Genomic DNA, 17,002 nt, shown 5'->3' on the forward strand with positions numbered 1-17,002 from the left:
TCACCTCAACTAAGGCTCTCTACTATTTACGGACTTTCACCGATGGGAGGAGACCCGGTATATTATAGAGTCACTAATGAAGGATAAATCAGTGAGTGGAAGTGGAGTGACCCAAATGATTCCCTTTCCAAAAGAGGTTGAAGGACGGAGCTTGTTTGCTTTCTAAGCAAGGTACAATGTCTTCTGGAGAAGGAAGGGAGGATTTGAGGGTTAGGTTTATGGGATATAACCTGTGAAGGACTTTCCCAAACCCTAAAATCCTTATAAATTGGTATCTCGGATGGTTCTTGAAGAATTACTCTTTCGAAGGAACGAGACACGGGGCCAGGTGGACCCAGCCTAGGTGAGGAGGTAAAAGTTTAGCATCCAATGATGTTCCAAACCTAGACAAGGTGGGGGAAAGGATCAAAGAAAGAATATTCACTCAAAGGTGTTAAATTGATCCTATGAGGCACTAGCCTTGGGGATGTTAGGGCAAAGTTTGATCTCGGAGCTAGGGCTTGGCTTTTCTCACAACTCCACCATCAGAATGGCCTCAAATTTGGAGGAGGTCTTGAGGAGACACCAGCGCAGGAGAGGCTAGGAGATCGAACTTTTTGGAGGGATAGTTTGCCGGGAAAATGATGCCCTAGGTGACCCAACTTGGCTAGACCTAGGAAAAGGTGAAAAGAAGTTGATTTTAGGTGACCACCTTTTGGTAGATCAGTGCCTTAGTCTTGGGAGAATGGAGTTTATGATAAATATGAGTGAGGACCTTTGGTTCCTAGTCAAGGAGGCCTCAAGACTACTTCGCTAGCCTTCTAGGTCAAAGAGAAGCAATCTTGCAGCTTTTATACTTCGATGTGCAAAAGGTGATGGCTTATGAAGATAAATTCATCAATAGAATTACCCCTAGGTGATTTCATTCACATCACATGGCCCATACATTGAGAGATGCTATATAGAGACAAAATTCCACAATTTAAGCAGTAAATGCATGCAGCAATTAGCCCTAAAAAAAGCAAATATCCCAGTACAATGTATATGACAAAGTAAAACAAGAATAGTATTAACAACATGTACTTACATGTAATAGATTATATCCAACCATCGACAATTTGACAATAAAGAAGCTCGAAGACAAGATAAACCAAATCCACACATCAAAATTCATCCATAAAGCTCCAATTCATGCTCCAAGAAGAAGTGCGAAATTCTCAAGAGAAAGAAGAGATCCAATCCAAAGTGATGATGAGCAAATGAACTCATCTCACTTGTATTTATACACTAATGAGGAGTTCGAATTAGCCTCCTTGGCCTACATAATAAAATAATGTTCTAATAATCTAACCTTCGGTGACAAGCCCACCAAACTAGCTCACAAATGAAAGAATAAGCCTCTCAAGAGGTCAAATAATAATTTATGCATGTCATAGGGCCCTCTAACAGACCTAATGAAGTCATGGGTGCCATAATGAAGAGTAGGACCCTCAAAAGTGATGGACAAGGGGTTGGCCCCCTTTTCTCCAAACAATAAACCTGTGGTGCTCCCAATGGGTGTGGGGAAACAATAATAACCTCATGGGTCTTCAAATGAGTCGAGGATGCCTGTAGATTGTCTGCAAGGGCTCTGATGATGGTGTAGGGGATGCCACACCATCCTACAAGTCCCGGGTCAACTTCCAAGTGCATGGTACATCTTTGAGGTCGGTTGGGCAAAGGTGAACCAGGTGCAACATCCTCGTCCAATGGGAGTATCTTGAGCATCTTTGATCATCCTCAGAGATCCACGGAGTGTTGTCTACTGTTGTGGAGGCCCATGGCTCTCAACACACACCCTACATGTGCCAATGTAGCCCTCTAGAGGATTAGGACCCATATAGGGAGACCAAACCCGAGATGGAAACCATCTGCAATCTTGCATAAGATCTAATGCATCCCCTAGCCTTCCAGTACAATAAGTCATTAGGGAAATCAAGTAAATGAGCTTACCAACCATGGACCATAGGTGGGGAATCCATAATGGGGTTAACCAAGTATCGTATTAGGTGGTTTCTACTTCTAAAGGGGATAATATGTTCAAGGTACACCCATCAAAAGGTGGTGGCATGTGACAGATAGGTGAATGAAGTAGGGGATGAGAAGGGGCAGCCCTGGGCCACTTGCTAGGATACAAGGGTAGTTAATTAAAGGGAAGCCCACACTTGGGTTTATAGCGTATAGGAAGGAGCAATCATGATACATGAGGTGCCCCGGCCTTGATTTTTCCACCCTTCTTTATATGCCTTTTGTCTTTTATGATTTTCTTTGATTAACTGCTGGGGGCTCAAGGGGTAAAAGCATGATGCATAAGATATAGCAGTGAATACCCCCTTCTAAGGTAGGGTAGTTCATTGCCCACACAGGGGATTGGGACAATCATGGGTTCCTATATGATAAAGGAGGCTCATAGGACCTGTAGAAACCAGGGTGATGGCCATAATGATGGGGTAGAGCTCATGTATGGGCTTTTGCCCACATGCTAAATGTGTTTGTCCTAGTTTTGTGGTACATTTCCTATTGAATGTGGCCAAATATGCTTTTGTCTTTCTTTTTAGTTGTATCAATCTCTGGGGCATCATTTCAGGCCTGACCCAAGGTGTGGGCGAGGGTAAGGGGCAAGCTCACCTTATGTGGACCCAGGTGGGAGAAATGATGAATGGGGTAATAATGAGTGGAAAGAGGGGAATATAAGCGGAAGAGCGGGACCACGCAACAAAAACCAAGATTTCCCATGAGATACCATCCCTAAAGCCAAGTGGTCAGTAAAAGGGATCCCACGGGACTAGAATGCAAGGTTAACATCCAAAAGCGATCTAGGGAACAAGGTCACAGACCTAACCCATTCTTTTCGCCAAATTCCCCCATTAATCCATGCCCAGAAGTGTCTATGATAAGCAAACTACACTACTCAATTATCAAATGACAAGGCATACCTTTAGGTTCGGGAGGCCCACCTTCAAACATATGATCATGGCAGATGGGCGAGGGACCACATGACTGGCTCAGGTGGCAGAGAAGTGGCACAATGAGCTAACTGGTAACTACCATCTTGGAGAAGAAAAAAAAAATCTCCTATGGATATCACCCACAAAATGGTGGATAACAAGGCCTAAGGGCCTTAAAAAAAATTCGGAACCCCTGCAATTGCATAAAAATGTCAATGATCACTTCAAAATGTTGGACGGCTTCCCTTCTTCAGTTGGACGTTGAGTTGCTAGAAGTTGGGGAGGCTAGATTTTACCTTCAAGGGCCTAGAGCAACCTTCCTTGCTTAGATGAATAACCCAAAAAAATTTGTTGCTTCAAACCCTTTAGCTATCACCTGCACAAATGAATAAAAGAATTCCAACCCCCAGATGTATGTACAAAATTATAAAACCTCAAATACCAAATTCCCGCAAAATAACAAGGGTTAGAAAAATAATTTATAAATATTTACAATATTTACAAATTGAATTTACAAGCTCTCATTTGCAAATTAGTTGTTTTTTAGCCCAAGATCGAAAAATATTTTTGAAAAAATATTTTTTAAATAAATGACAATGGATGAATAATTTCGAAAGATAGATTGGCCAAAACCCTTCTGCAAAATAATTTACCACAACAAAATCTTAGAGCCCAAACAAGGTTGGCTCTTCCCCACAGTCTGTGAATTTGGAATCCAAAGGTTAGCGTACCTGTAAATCTCTATTATTTTCTCAAGATAAAATTGTTAGATCATATGGTGAATCAAATCACCTAAGATAGCTCGTACCAATAGAATGTTCTTATCACTGACAAATGAAATAACAATTAAAAATTTATTCAACACAATATAGGATAACACATAGCTAACACATACCATAGATCAGCAGATAGAAGAAAACCATGAACTGAACCCCAAAGTCTTTCTATTATGATAAAAAATGTTTCTAGTAGAGCAGTAGCTCAATACCAGTATTACAAAATTACCTCCTCCAAAAATGGGAAATAGAAGCTCAATAGCTTCTTTATATAGAGAAAACCCCTCCAAGTGAAAAATAACGGCTAGTTGGCTTGATCCTCATCAAAATAATCTCAACTGTCATAAATAACTTGATCATATTTTTAATTTTGCGTAAAATTTCGAATTTCTCTTAAAAACCATTTTTTACTAATCCAAAAATTAATACTTTGGATTAATTTCCTCAAAAATTTGACTTTGACTTAACCACCAAGGTCCAAGGCTCAAATTCTTTTCAAATATCCATTTTTCCCTTGGTACCTCGAGAAAGTGACTTCTTTTTGATGCACAAATTTTTTATTATTTTCCACTTGGAGAGAAATTAATTTCTCTAAAATTATTTTTTACTCAAAATTAATTAATTCGTTGGCTTAGGATTTTTATTTAAGTTAGCCAAAAAAATTAATTAATTGACTAAAAAGGAATTAATAATTTTTTCCACCCTCAAGTATTTTAGCCAATGTGTCTGACTACAAGGGACCATGCACTAAAATATTTTTTACATCAAATAATTACAATATCAACCCTTGAAAGGGGAAAACACCTTTACACATATATCCTCAATAATTTACCCAATTCTATGACACAATATGATCTAGTATGAAACAAAGTATGCTAGTAATAAAATAATTTAGCCATGGTGTCTGATTGCGAGGGACCATGCAGTAAAATTATTCCCAAACACTTTTATAATAGACTCGATATAACACTAGCACTCACCCAAGACCATGTCAACAAATTCCACCCTAGCTTTGGGATTTAAGTTGGAAGAAAAACTTTGCCGATTAGGTGTGTTTACAAACACACATAATTCAGGGAGGTTAAAAAACTTGTTAAGATGGAATTATTTGCCAAAATCAGAGACTTACGTAGGTGTTATTACATGATGACTTTGATCTTTGAAAAATTTTGTACATTGCTTCCTCAGACTATAGAAAAAATTGTGGATAACAGGATGCATTTCTATGTTTGGAAGCTAATTTGATCTTGTCTTTGGAGCTATTTCTTGGATGATGGATGGATATATTGCATGTTATCTTGCAAGTGCTTTAAGTTGATGGAATTGTTCTCTCGAAACTGTTTAATGTATGGAATTGTTGTTTTCATAATGTGTTAATTGTACCCTAATTATTGAAAATTAATTTTGAAAGGATTTCTAGTTAAGTATTGCATATGTTATTGATCGTATAATATAATAATAAATGTTCCTAGTGGAGGAGTCCTTTAACTTTCCATCAAACTCCATTATCTCTTGAAGTGGGTAAATGCTTAAACTTGGTACCTAGGGCATCAATTTTAGGCCTCCTTAGAGATGATTTAGCTCATCTTAAGCCTCCTAAGACTCCATATGCCCAAAGGACAAGGCACTAATCCAAGTCCTTGGTGGTCAAACTCATTTCTTCTCCATAAATTCTCCTCTTAAATTTTAGTCCTCTTAAGGTAGGATGGCTAAGTTAGGGCTTAGAGCGAATTACTTAGGGAGAGGTTTTGTGGCCTAGGGTCTTGGCTACTTGACCTCAAAGTTTGATGGGCATCCACTTAGATTTTGTCCATAAAATCTCTTGCCCTAGGTGTTGCCCTAAGAGGGAAACCCTAGCTAGTTTTCCTCAACTTGGGGACTTCTTTGAGGGTTGTATGAGCTTAGTACTTGGTGAAGTATATCATAAAAATCCCTTTCTCCTCATTGCCTTGATCTCAAGGGTACCTCTATCTACGTAAATTCATGAAACCCTAGACCTCGTGCCCCTTTCTCCATGGTCTCTTACAGGAAGTGAAGTGCCTTTTGAAGCCTTTTATCATAACTTTGAGCATCCCTTGAGAGGTCCTACTTCATCACCTTGTATCTTGAACCCTAGAATAACTATTATAGGTGATCCTAATGCTACCGAGATTCCTCCCATAGGTGAAAGTCCATAAAGAGCAGGGGACCTTTGCTATGGTGACAGTGGACCATCGTCCTATTGTTAGCACTTTGTCTAGCTCTTATCTTGTAGGGTTTCCCTCTACAAGGCCTGTTATATATGTGGTAACAAGTCATCTTCCCAATTTATTAAAAAATGATTCACGTTAATGGAAAGCATCAATTTTTGTGGCGTTAATCCTCAATCTTATAATCCTAGGATGTTTTTAACGTGAATTGTCAAGCCAACAAAGCAAGATTAAGTAGTTGGCAATATAATTTATACAAGACCAACAGATTGCAAATAAATGCATTCATATTCAGACAGTAAAATAAATGATATTATGTAGGCTCCACCTAGGACATAAGTTTCCATTGACCAAGGTACCTTAAAGTGCAACATGTAAGCTCTAGGTTCACTATAATAGGGACTCACTATAGAGTGCAACATAGAAGCTTAAAGTTAATGAGTCCCTAATATAGTGAACCTAGCCAATCAAAGATAAATGGAGCACTAGCTATGATCTTTAATATTTTAGTGGCAAGCATGTCATCAATGATGCACATTCAAACAAGGATTAAGAGACAAGAATTAAAACAATTTAAGTGAACACCTTTCCAAAGATAAATCATGACCGCAGTCAAACAAGGTTTAAGCGACAAGAAGTAAAACAATGCAAGTGAACATCTTGACAAAGACAGATCATAACTGCAAGACTATTGGACAGTTTCATCCTGAGGCAACATTATTGATTGGTTTTACATGTACAGCATTTGTAAGGAAGAGAAAAGTGTTTTATTTTCCAGGAAAAATGAAGTCCTCATTCATTACAATTCATACATGAGTCATTTTTTCAATAAACAAAACAAGTGAATTTTCTTCTATAAGAAAACAACCAAAAATTGACAAACCTTCTACAGCATCAGTAAGATGGTCACTTTTTGAGGCAGCTACTCTTGGAATAGAATTACCATCATTTCCATTTTCTACATTAAAAATGTGTGGATATTTCTCATTTACAGGAACCTTCTGCAGCTGAAATGGGATCAAAGAATTACTTTTAGATGTCAAAATAACTATTGCACAAAATATTGTACTGAACCAGAGTCCAAATAACAAAATATATACCTTAGGCAATTCACACTGGCGCCGAATGGAAGCAGTCCGCCAGCCAACCATATCTTTTTTGAAGGTCATGGAGTGAATCATTTCATATAGATCAAAGATCTTTCTATGTCTAGACCCCAAGTCAATTTCACTAAGTAGTTTCTATACTTCAACAATGTCAAGACATAAAGAAAAGATGCTCAAATGAAGGATACGGTCATAGCTCACATTTGAATACGCAACACGCCGCTTGAATGCCCGCAAAGCAGACCTACATGGATGAAACTGTCTCTCAGGAGATTATTCATTACAAAATTCATTGATGGAAAAAAGTAAAATCCCCTTTGGAATATGTCCTAAGAATCTGATAAATTTTAAACAAGGAAATTATTAACAAAGCAATGAATACACACATAAAATACAGGTCACCAAAATCAGTCACCAATCGACGCAGAAGTGGAGGCTTCCCATCATCCTTGTCAGTAAGGAAAAGGTGCCGACCAGTCCTCCCAACAAAACAGTGTGCGGTATGAGATGCAGCTTTCTCCAGTACGGGAAGACCACAAACAAATGGAAGCTACATTTGACAAATAGCATAGATTTTAGACCCAAGTTTAAAACCACCAAAACTTGAAAAAATACTCATCCTAGAATTACAGCATCTGTTTCCGTCAGAAGCGCAGACTTCACCTAAGAATGCACCTAAATGCTTTACATAAAGAACCAAAACAAATGCGGTGTACCAAAATACTAGTAACAAATTCACTGTACCAAAGCACTAATGGGGATACCAATAAAGTGCAAATGCAGATTGAGAGACTGTTTTGATCACTGTTGATAATATTGGCGATATTTGAAAATATCGCGATATTTTCGGCAAAATGATATATCGCCAAGAAAATATCGCGATATTTTCTGTTTTGAAAATATCACGATATTTTCAAAATATCGGCAAATATCGGAAAATATCGGCAAAATATTGGCTATGTTTAAAAATTTGAAAAATTTATTTTTTATGCTTGCCGATATTTTCACCGATATTGCCGATAAGATGTTTTCTGGACCCTCGCCGATATTGCCGATAAGATTTTTTCTGGACCCTCCCCGATATTTTGCCGATACCAATATTTTCAACACTGGTTTTGATAGAAATAACAATTTGACACAGACTAGGACATTATAGCTCATGCACCATCATCTATCATTAATACTTCATTTATTGGTTTGTGGTCATGTCCGAAAATTATCTTCTTCAGAAGAGATTAAGATTTTCTAAAGGCATGGAGTACGTGACATATTTCAACAAATGGGAATACTTTACATTTTACATTCAGCTGTAAGCTAGTCAAGCACATACATTATTTTCAGGCCTAAAGAAAGAAAATAATACAAATGAGAAATGACAAGTAATTCCATAAATACTGAGAAATAGTAGGCATGAATCAGCATGGATTTGTAAGAGAAAACACTGCTACCACAAAACATTTTTCCCTTATCCTAAGTTGTAGATAACACTACTGTCATAATCCAGTCAGTGCACTATTTGAGTGGACAGATGAATGGTCTGTAGGTCATCAATAAATCAGACAAATCAGTTTGAAGCATTGGCAAGTGATTGGTGACCCTAAATATTTTCTTGATAAAAGAAATGTTGGACATCAAAAACACAAAACTATGAGCTACAACAGAAATTTCTTGGATGCAAAGGTCAGGTTTCAGAACAAAAAGACATTTTGTTCCTTATGCTACAAAACTTACAAAGCGGGTTGCAGAAATCGAACAGCAGGAATACAGAAATTCACATGCCAAAGATCCTGTGCCCCCAATGGGAAGGGAGTCAACATCTATGAAAATACTGGCATTTTCCTCCACTGAGCACATTAGGGGAATCCTTCGCTTTTCAAAGGGAATCATTAATCAGTGTATCAAACAGGAAATGTATTATAGATTATAAGAAATCCCTGCATGAGCATTGTTGGGCCATTTCACAGTTACGTAAATTAGCAAAAGCTTCATTACAAGACTTATCCATTTCACATAGGATTCTGTTAATATGTTCAACTGAGATTAAATACTCTAAAGTTGAGGAAATCCTGCAAATATTAAAGGTGTAGTAAATTTTCTTACAAGTTACTTTAGGAAGAATATTTGTCGATGTTTTGTTTTAATCTGCTTACCTTTTTTAGCATTTCAATTTATTCTTAAATATCAGTCAATACAAATTGGCCCTTATGCACGCTTACAGCCCAGAAAATCCCTAGGACAGAATGTAATCCAACGAGGATTACCACCAAGGCCTGTGATGTTTATCACCTGGCAAAGCCCCCCCGCCCCCCCAGAATGTAATCCAAGGTGTCGAGATAAACACTGGGGGGTAAGTCATGTAACATAACCACACTGCCTTATGCTTTTGGATTGGTTCTTGCCAATCCGAGGGGTATTTTCTTGAAGGATTTGAAGTTCGAACTTTCAATGCTTATAAAAAGTAACTCAAACCTGCAATATACTTTGCTGTTTGATTCAAATCTCCAACTAATTTCTGGAAACCAGCGAAGTCAAAATACAATAAATCTTCAATATTCTTCCTTTGTTTTTACAAATATATGCACAACAGCGAGCTTCTATACAGGTAAAATTTTGTGGGTCTTGTTACCACAAAATCTAGCAGGCCTAGTGCAAAGCCTCACTAAGCAACCTAGATTTTATGGAAATAATGAAAGTAGCCACCATTGTCACCTAGGTGGCCTCTCTCCTGTTGTTTAGTGGTGAATGTTATCCCCACAAGGGAGGCTTCCCCAACAAGGCTTAGCGGATATTCACCTAAGGCAAACGAATATCTAAGGGACTTGTAAATAATATCACCCAACAAGGTCTTCAATAAATAAGGGCTCAAGCCTAAAGGGTGTTATAAGTACAGGGCCTTGATAAGAGTTACAAATAATCAAGCACATTTTCCACCAACCCCAATGGACTAAAATAGGTCGTTTAGAAAATAAGGTTTTTATAATAGGCAAGTTTATAGCATGTAACAGCCAAGAAATAGCCTCTAAGGGATAGATTCAACATAGTATCAAAGGCTGTCAAGAGGTAAGCCAAGGAAAATGAAACTTTGTGGCTTTTAATAGTTTTATATCCATAAAACAGCAATAGAAGGTTAGACATTGTAATATCCCCAATTTTGTAAGCATGGAAATCTGTAATGTCCTCTTCAAATTGAGAACGAGTGAAAGACGAAATAGCCTATTAGTCCCCGTAGGCTATATTCCTCCATAAAGGGAGGATTAAGTTCATTTGAAATCATCATTGGATTGAATCAACTATCTTTGTTTTCTTTGAGCCTGAGGCTCTGAGGGTTTTAAGACCCCTTCTTCCTTGTCAACTTTGGTGGTGAAAGATTCCACCCTAGTTGACATCTCTTTCAGTTTCTTCTTCCTTGTCAATTTTGGTGGTGAAAGATTCCACAATTTTGGTGGTGAAAGATTCCACCTTGGTTGACATCTCTTTCATTTTCTCTCTTTGTTTTAGCACAGGAATACCTTGAAGGAGGAATGGAATTTCGATAGATTTTTGTCTTGGGTACAAGGATTCCGACTGGGCAAAGAAATTCTTCATGCCTCTATTTTGATATCTGCACAATTTGGACAGGGCAGCGGACTTCTGTGGTGGTTAATCTCTGTTTGAACAGCACATTTCTGTAATGTGATCTTTGGGTACATCGAACCTGCAGAAGAAAAACCTATGTTGCTAGGAAACGTGGGTTCGGGGACGGGTACCGGGACGGGGACGGGGACGGGGACATCATTTTTTGAAACAGGGTGCGTGGGTTCGTCGGGGGTATATTATAATTTATATATATAATATATAAATATTATATTTTATAAATTATAATATATGTGAATTTGCATATTTTTCAACTTTAAAAAAGAAAACTAAAATACTTATGATTTAAACTTTAAATATTTAAACATGCACATCATTGAACATTCAACATTCACAATGAAATTTCAAAATTTCTAGTCTTATATCAAGTGCAAATTGGAGTTTACATAGTAATAAGAATCATGATATATGTCCATTGTCATTCTACATTCAAAATTTGCCTCCAGGCATCTCCAAACAAAAACTAGGAAATTTTAAAATACTGAAATAAAAATAGCTAATAGTGAACAATGGCTTCCTCAAGCCATGTCATCAACATCACTCAAATCTTTAGTTAGCATGCTCTCCAGGTAGGAATCACTCTCATCTTGAGGCTCTTTCTCATCCATAGCAACTAGAGGTAGCTCAATAAGGCCATCTGGTTGTATCTCCTCGCCCACACACATAGCATCATCTATGTATTGGTCCCATCTCTTGAAAGGACCCTCCTTATAACCAAGATCTTTTTGAGATATGAGACGAAGTGTGCTATGAATGTACACTAAGTTCTCTGTGTTCTTTGAGCCCAACCTATTTTTCTTTACTGAATGGATAAAGGCATAAGTACTCCAATTCCTCTCAAAAGATGCAGAACTAGTTACTTGGAATATTAGAGAAAGCCCATTAAATTAATTAAAATTTTAAAAATAAAAACCAAAATAAACTCCAAAGAACCCAATTTTGGGGTTCCAAGTACCCATCATCAGGGTTCTTCATACCTGTTAAGACAAAAGAACCCAAATTTTTTTAATGGAGAACCCGGTTCTTCATAAAAGAACCCGGTTCTTATGGGTTCTTCTCAGAAGCACCCGTACCAGAATCCAGTACTTGGGTTCGAGAACCCGGGACGGTTCAAGAACCCCACCCCCGGGTTCGAGAACCCGTGCAACATAGAGAAAAACCCTAGTCCAGCAGCAGAAACCCTAGCCTTCCTTCGCACGTGTGAGAGAGAAATAGCCCAAAAACAAGTCTTCTTTGTTGTCTTGTTGCTCTTCTTCTTCACTTGGATGAGTGAGTGATGAATGTGTTCCAAGGAGGTTGAGTTCCCTCCTTTATATAGGCTTCTAAAAGTGGGCATGGCTCCTCAAAATAGGTCGATTCCCCAGCTGCCAGGCCGACTTGGTCTTGAAGGGTATTTTGACACTTTTAACGATGACAATGTGCCTGATGGGATCTTCAATTTATGACAATGACTCTTTTGAGTTCTTGACCTAGGACAAATCCTAGAAGCACTCAATGGGTGCTTGACCTCTAAAATAAAAGGCCTTGAGCATGAAACCCATGCTCCAAAAAATAATAATAATAATTTTTCTTTCATTTTACAATATACAAGAAACAGAAGTACATTTCATACTTATGAAGACTGAACCTAGTTACACATTTTTCAACGCTCCCCCTTAACAAGGGAGTTATTCATAAATGGTACATGGACATTCTCAATCTGAAGAGATCTCGTAAGAAAAGTCGGATTGGTAACCCATTTGTTTAACATCATAACAACCAACATTGTCACATAGCAAGGCCTTCACTAACAACTCTATCTCTCCACAAGATTAGAGCACAATGCTTGCAAGATCAATGATTTATAGACATCTTCATCATTGTCTCTCAAGGCACATACCCCACCCGAGTGTGCACATAGTATGTCCTTCCTTGGACTATTCTTACCTTGGATAGCTAATCCTCAAAGAATATCGGTCCTCGACTACTCTTATCTTGGATGCTCTACCTCATCCTCAAAGAATACCAAATGTCAGATGCTTACCCAATCCTCCATTTTGTCTTCCCAAGTGAAAACAAGAATGATGTTCCTATCTCTCCCTCTCAACCAGGGAGGATATATCAATTAAACTAAGCCTCTTAAATACACAAGCTTCTTATTAGGAAGAGATTTTGTCAATATGTCATCTACCTGCTCATCGGGAAGAGATGGTGTAGTTGCAACACACCATCTTGTACTAGCTTCCGAATGTAGTGATACTTGTTGTTTATATGCTTTGTCTTTCCATGAAACACTAGGTCTTCAGACAATCTTATACAACTGGTGTTATCACAATGTATCACTATAGGGTCCATTGGTCCTTCGAATAAGTCGGACAACAGCTTCCTCAACCAAATAGTTTCTCTGCTCACTTCACAAGCTGCAATACATTCAACCTCAGCACTACTCAAAGTAACCGTATTATGCTTTCTGCTCATCCATGAGATCATGGAGGATCCCAAACTAAAACATCCTCCTGTAGTGCTCCTTCCATCCTGCTCATTGCCTCCCTAGTCGGAATCTTTATATCCAATCAAGTGGACATCATTCCTCCTATCATATTTCAGGCAGTAGTGGATTGTTCCTTGCAGATATCTCAGTATGTGCTTGGTTTCTATCCAATGATCATGCTTTGACTCCACTTGGAACTGACTGAGAACATTCACTGCAAAACATATGTCTGGTCGAGTATTCACCAAGTACATCAGTGAGCCAATCAATTGTCTATACCTAGTAAGATCCACTAGGCTAGATTCGAAACTCCTTAGTCTCTTCAAGTTTGTGATCATCGAGGTTGTCATTGGTTTGCAATCGCTCATGTCAAACCTCTTCAACATCTCGATCACATACTTCCCTTGACCTAGGTAGATCTCATCAAGTGCCTGCAAAACTTCTAGTCCCAAATAATAGTGCATCAACCCAAGATCCTTCATATCAAATTATGTTGCTAGCTGCTTCTTGCATTCTTCAATTCGACCTTCCACACTTGTCAAGAGAAGATCATCCACATACATAAAATTCATTATAGGCTCACCCTTTACAACCCTGAAATAAAGGTTCGAATCAACAGAACTTTTTGTGAAGCCCCATCTTTGAAGGTATGCATTAATCCTTGCATACCATGCCTTTGGTGTCTGCTTAAGGCCATATAATGCTGCCTTTAACCTGCAAACATATGCCTCTCTATTTTTGACTTCAAATCCCAAGGGTTTCTCTATATAAACTTCCTCATCACTTGTGTCTATTAACGCTCAAACTAGAAGGGGTCCTAGGAGGGGATCCTATAGGGCAACTACTAGGTCAAGGGCAACAATGGAGTGATAACCCACTATCACCTCAGCTAAGGCTCCCCGCTCTTTACAAACTTTCACCGATGGGAGGAGACCTGGTATAAAGGGGGAATCACGAGATGAATAGGTCAATAAGAGGATGAGGAGCGATTCCAAGGCCTATTCACAAGAGAGACTCAATTAAATGGGTTGCTTGCTTTGGAAGAAAGGTGATGGGTCTCTAGGAAGGGCCCAGACGACCTTTAGGGCTAGGTGTTGAGAGTGTGCTTTGTTAGGATGGTTCCTAGACCTAGAGGTCTTTATGGAGACTTGGCTTTTATGTGATCTTTGTGAAATTGGAATCAGCGAGTTGTGGGACCACAAAAGGCCAAGTCTAAGTTGCACGAAACGGGGAAACGGGTACGAGTTTCCGAAACGGGAAGCGATACGAAACGCGACCTCCCCAAATTTTGGAAACGGGGAAACGCGAATATATATATATATATATTAGGACATTTAAGAAATATGTGCAATCATAAAGCATATATGATACATTCTAATTTATTACATTATGATAAAATTGTCAATTGTCAATGCATAAACTATAAGTCTCTAAATTTACATCACATTTACTCATGAATGATCACATAATGAAAATAGAAATATCCAAAATCAGCCATGAGAAATTTCTAATTTCTTGTCTTGTGCATGATTGGGAGTCTGCTCCTACATAGTCGAACGACCTTAGTGCTCTTGATTAAATACAAGTTTCCTACTCTAGTACCCTACATGCTCTTCAGTATTGGGAGTCTCCCCTGCATAGAGGGCTTGGTCCTCTTGATTAAATACAAGTTCCATACCCTAGTACATGATAAAATCCAATGGAAACATTGCAATCCCCCCAATCCTGAAATCCTGAAAAACAGATAAGTCTGCTGAATTTTGAGTGAGATCTAAAATTCTACTTTCTCCATATGAAATCCAATGAGGGCGAAACCACTCTCAAACATCCTGAGTCATTTCATGGTAATGTTAAAAATTTAAGTAAAAGGATGAAAATGAAAAATAAAGGAGAATATCACTTTTACTTTAAGAATTTAACATTACCATGAACTGCATATCAACACTAGGGCAAAAGTTCACTTTTATAACTTTAGACAGGCATCTAGAAGCAACTAGAAGTCACTAGGATAACCTAAAAATAAATTAGAAAACAAACTAAATTTAAAAAAAAACACAAGTAAAAAGCTGAAACGTGATTCGTACGGCCCTGAAACGCGTTTCAGGCCGTACTGGCCATGTTTCAGTTTCGTGAAACGTGGCAGTACGGCCTGAAACGCGTTTCAGGGCCGTACCAAACACGTTTCAGCGTTTCGTACCCGTTTCCATATGGAAACGCCCCCTTGCCCTATGTTTCCTGCAACATAGGGCCAAGTGGACCCAAAATTAGATTAAGGATATGGAGTTGATCAATTAAGGATGTACTTGACCTAATTAGGGAAAGGAAAAGGATCAAAGAAAGAATCTTTTGTTGGGAATCATGGTTGTCGTTATACCAAAACCCGCAAATGTTAGTCAACGATTGCACCACCAGAAATAAGGATCCACAAGAGGTGGTTAGTCCATGTCATGAAACACACGGGGAGCATTGGTTTATACAATGTCTAACAATCTCCCCCCTAACGCGAGTCGGGTGTGTATCAACTCATGACGTATGCTCTGATACCACTTGTTGGGAATCACGATTGTCATTAGACCAAAACCCGCATGTGTTAGTCAACGATCACATTGCCATAGATAAGAGAGACGGTTAGTCCATGTCACGAAACACGCAGGGAGCGTTGGTTTATCCAAAATTTCAAACATCTTTTTTGGATAATTTATTGCTATGATCCCAATGAGGTCACTAGCCAATGGAAAACCAAGGGCAAGAATCAATCATCAAGCTAGGGCTTGAAATATCTCAAGATCCCACTGTCGGAATTTTGTGAAGTTTGGAGGGCTTCTAGAGGACACACTATCGCAGTTGTGGGCAAGAGATCGAATTCTTTTGATGGTTAAATCGTGAAAAAAGTGATGCACTAGGTGACCTATGGTTGGTAGGCCTAGAAAAGGAGGAGAAGGTGAGAGAAATAAGCTTTGGAAGTGATCACTTATGGAGGATTAGTGCCTTGTCCTTTGAGAAAGATGGAGTCAGGGAGAATTTATGGTTTGGAAAGCATTCACCCAATCAAAGAGGCCTTCAAACAACTCTACATGGCATTAGAGCATGAGAGCAGCTGCTTCAAGGTCTTTATGCTTCAATTTGCAATAAATGATGACTTTTCAAAATGTATTTAACATAAAATATCTCTAAGAACATTCACCCATTCATACATGGCCCATGACGTGATGCAACACTATAAAAGATCACAATTTCCACCAATTTATATACCAAAAGCAGTAAATTTCAAACTTCTATAGCGAAAATCCCAACAACATTCATGTGACAAAAGTAAATAACAAGAATAAGCATGAAAATAGAACTTACATGTATAAAGAGTATATCCAATCATCAAATTATGCCAATAGAGAAGCTCCAAGAAAAGAGGGAGGTATCCAAACATCACAATTCATTCATATCATCCAAACTTGTCCTCCAAAAGGTATAGCGAAAATCTCAAAAGAGATAATAACCCAATCCAAGTGATAATCAATGAGAGAGAATGTCTCTCTTCTATTTATACAACCCTCTAAGGGATTTGAATAATTTGGACTAATAATGCCCGTAGAATAAAAATACGTGCATAATAACAATATTTTTGGTGACAAGCCCACCAAAATAGCTCAATAACATAAGAACAAGCCTCTCAAGAGGGAAGAATGACCAATATAGTGAGTCGTTGAGCCTTTGAGGAGGCCTAATGAAGTTCAAGGGGTGCCATGATAAAGAACTGGACTCCAAACATAGTGGACAAGGGGTTGGCCCCCTGTTTTACAAGCAAGAACGTGTGGTGCTCCCAAGTGGGTGTGGGGATTATTAACACCAAGTTTGTACATTTCCT

The 17,002-nt window shown here is 38.5% G+C and overlaps 1 protein-coding gene across 4 annotated transcripts in view; it reads right to left on the bottom strand.

Moving 5' to 3' along the window:
- The window catches only part of LOC149146071 (lipid droplet phospholipase 1-like), a 210,923-nt gene that overhangs the window by 99,328 nt on the left and 94,593 nt on the right, over positions 1-17,002 (bottom strand). For 3 of the 4 annotated variants that reach the window (XM_089446895.1, XM_089446893.1, XM_089446894.1), the window contains exons 5-8: positions 7,424-7,587; positions 7,226-7,281; positions 7,032-7,084; positions 6,815-6,938 (exon numbers count right to left, since the gene is read on the bottom strand). In XM_089446895.1, coding sequence (XP_089303021.1) covers positions 6,815-6,938; positions 7,032-7,084; positions 7,226-7,281; positions 7,424-7,587 — 397 coding nt within the window. The remainder of the gene's footprint in view (positions 1-6,814; positions 6,939-7,031; positions 7,085-7,225; positions 7,282-7,423; positions 7,588-17,002) is intronic. The other variant, XM_089446896.1, reaches the window with a different exon arrangement.

Source organism: Pinus tabuliformis, chromosome X, assembly GCF_031772625.1.
Source record: "Pinus tabuliformis cultivar Carrire ecotype Pingquan chromosome X, CPIR1, whole genome shotgun sequence".
Taxonomy (NCBI): domain Eukaryota; kingdom Viridiplantae; phylum Streptophyta; class Pinopsida; order Pinales; family Pinaceae; genus Pinus; species Pinus tabuliformis.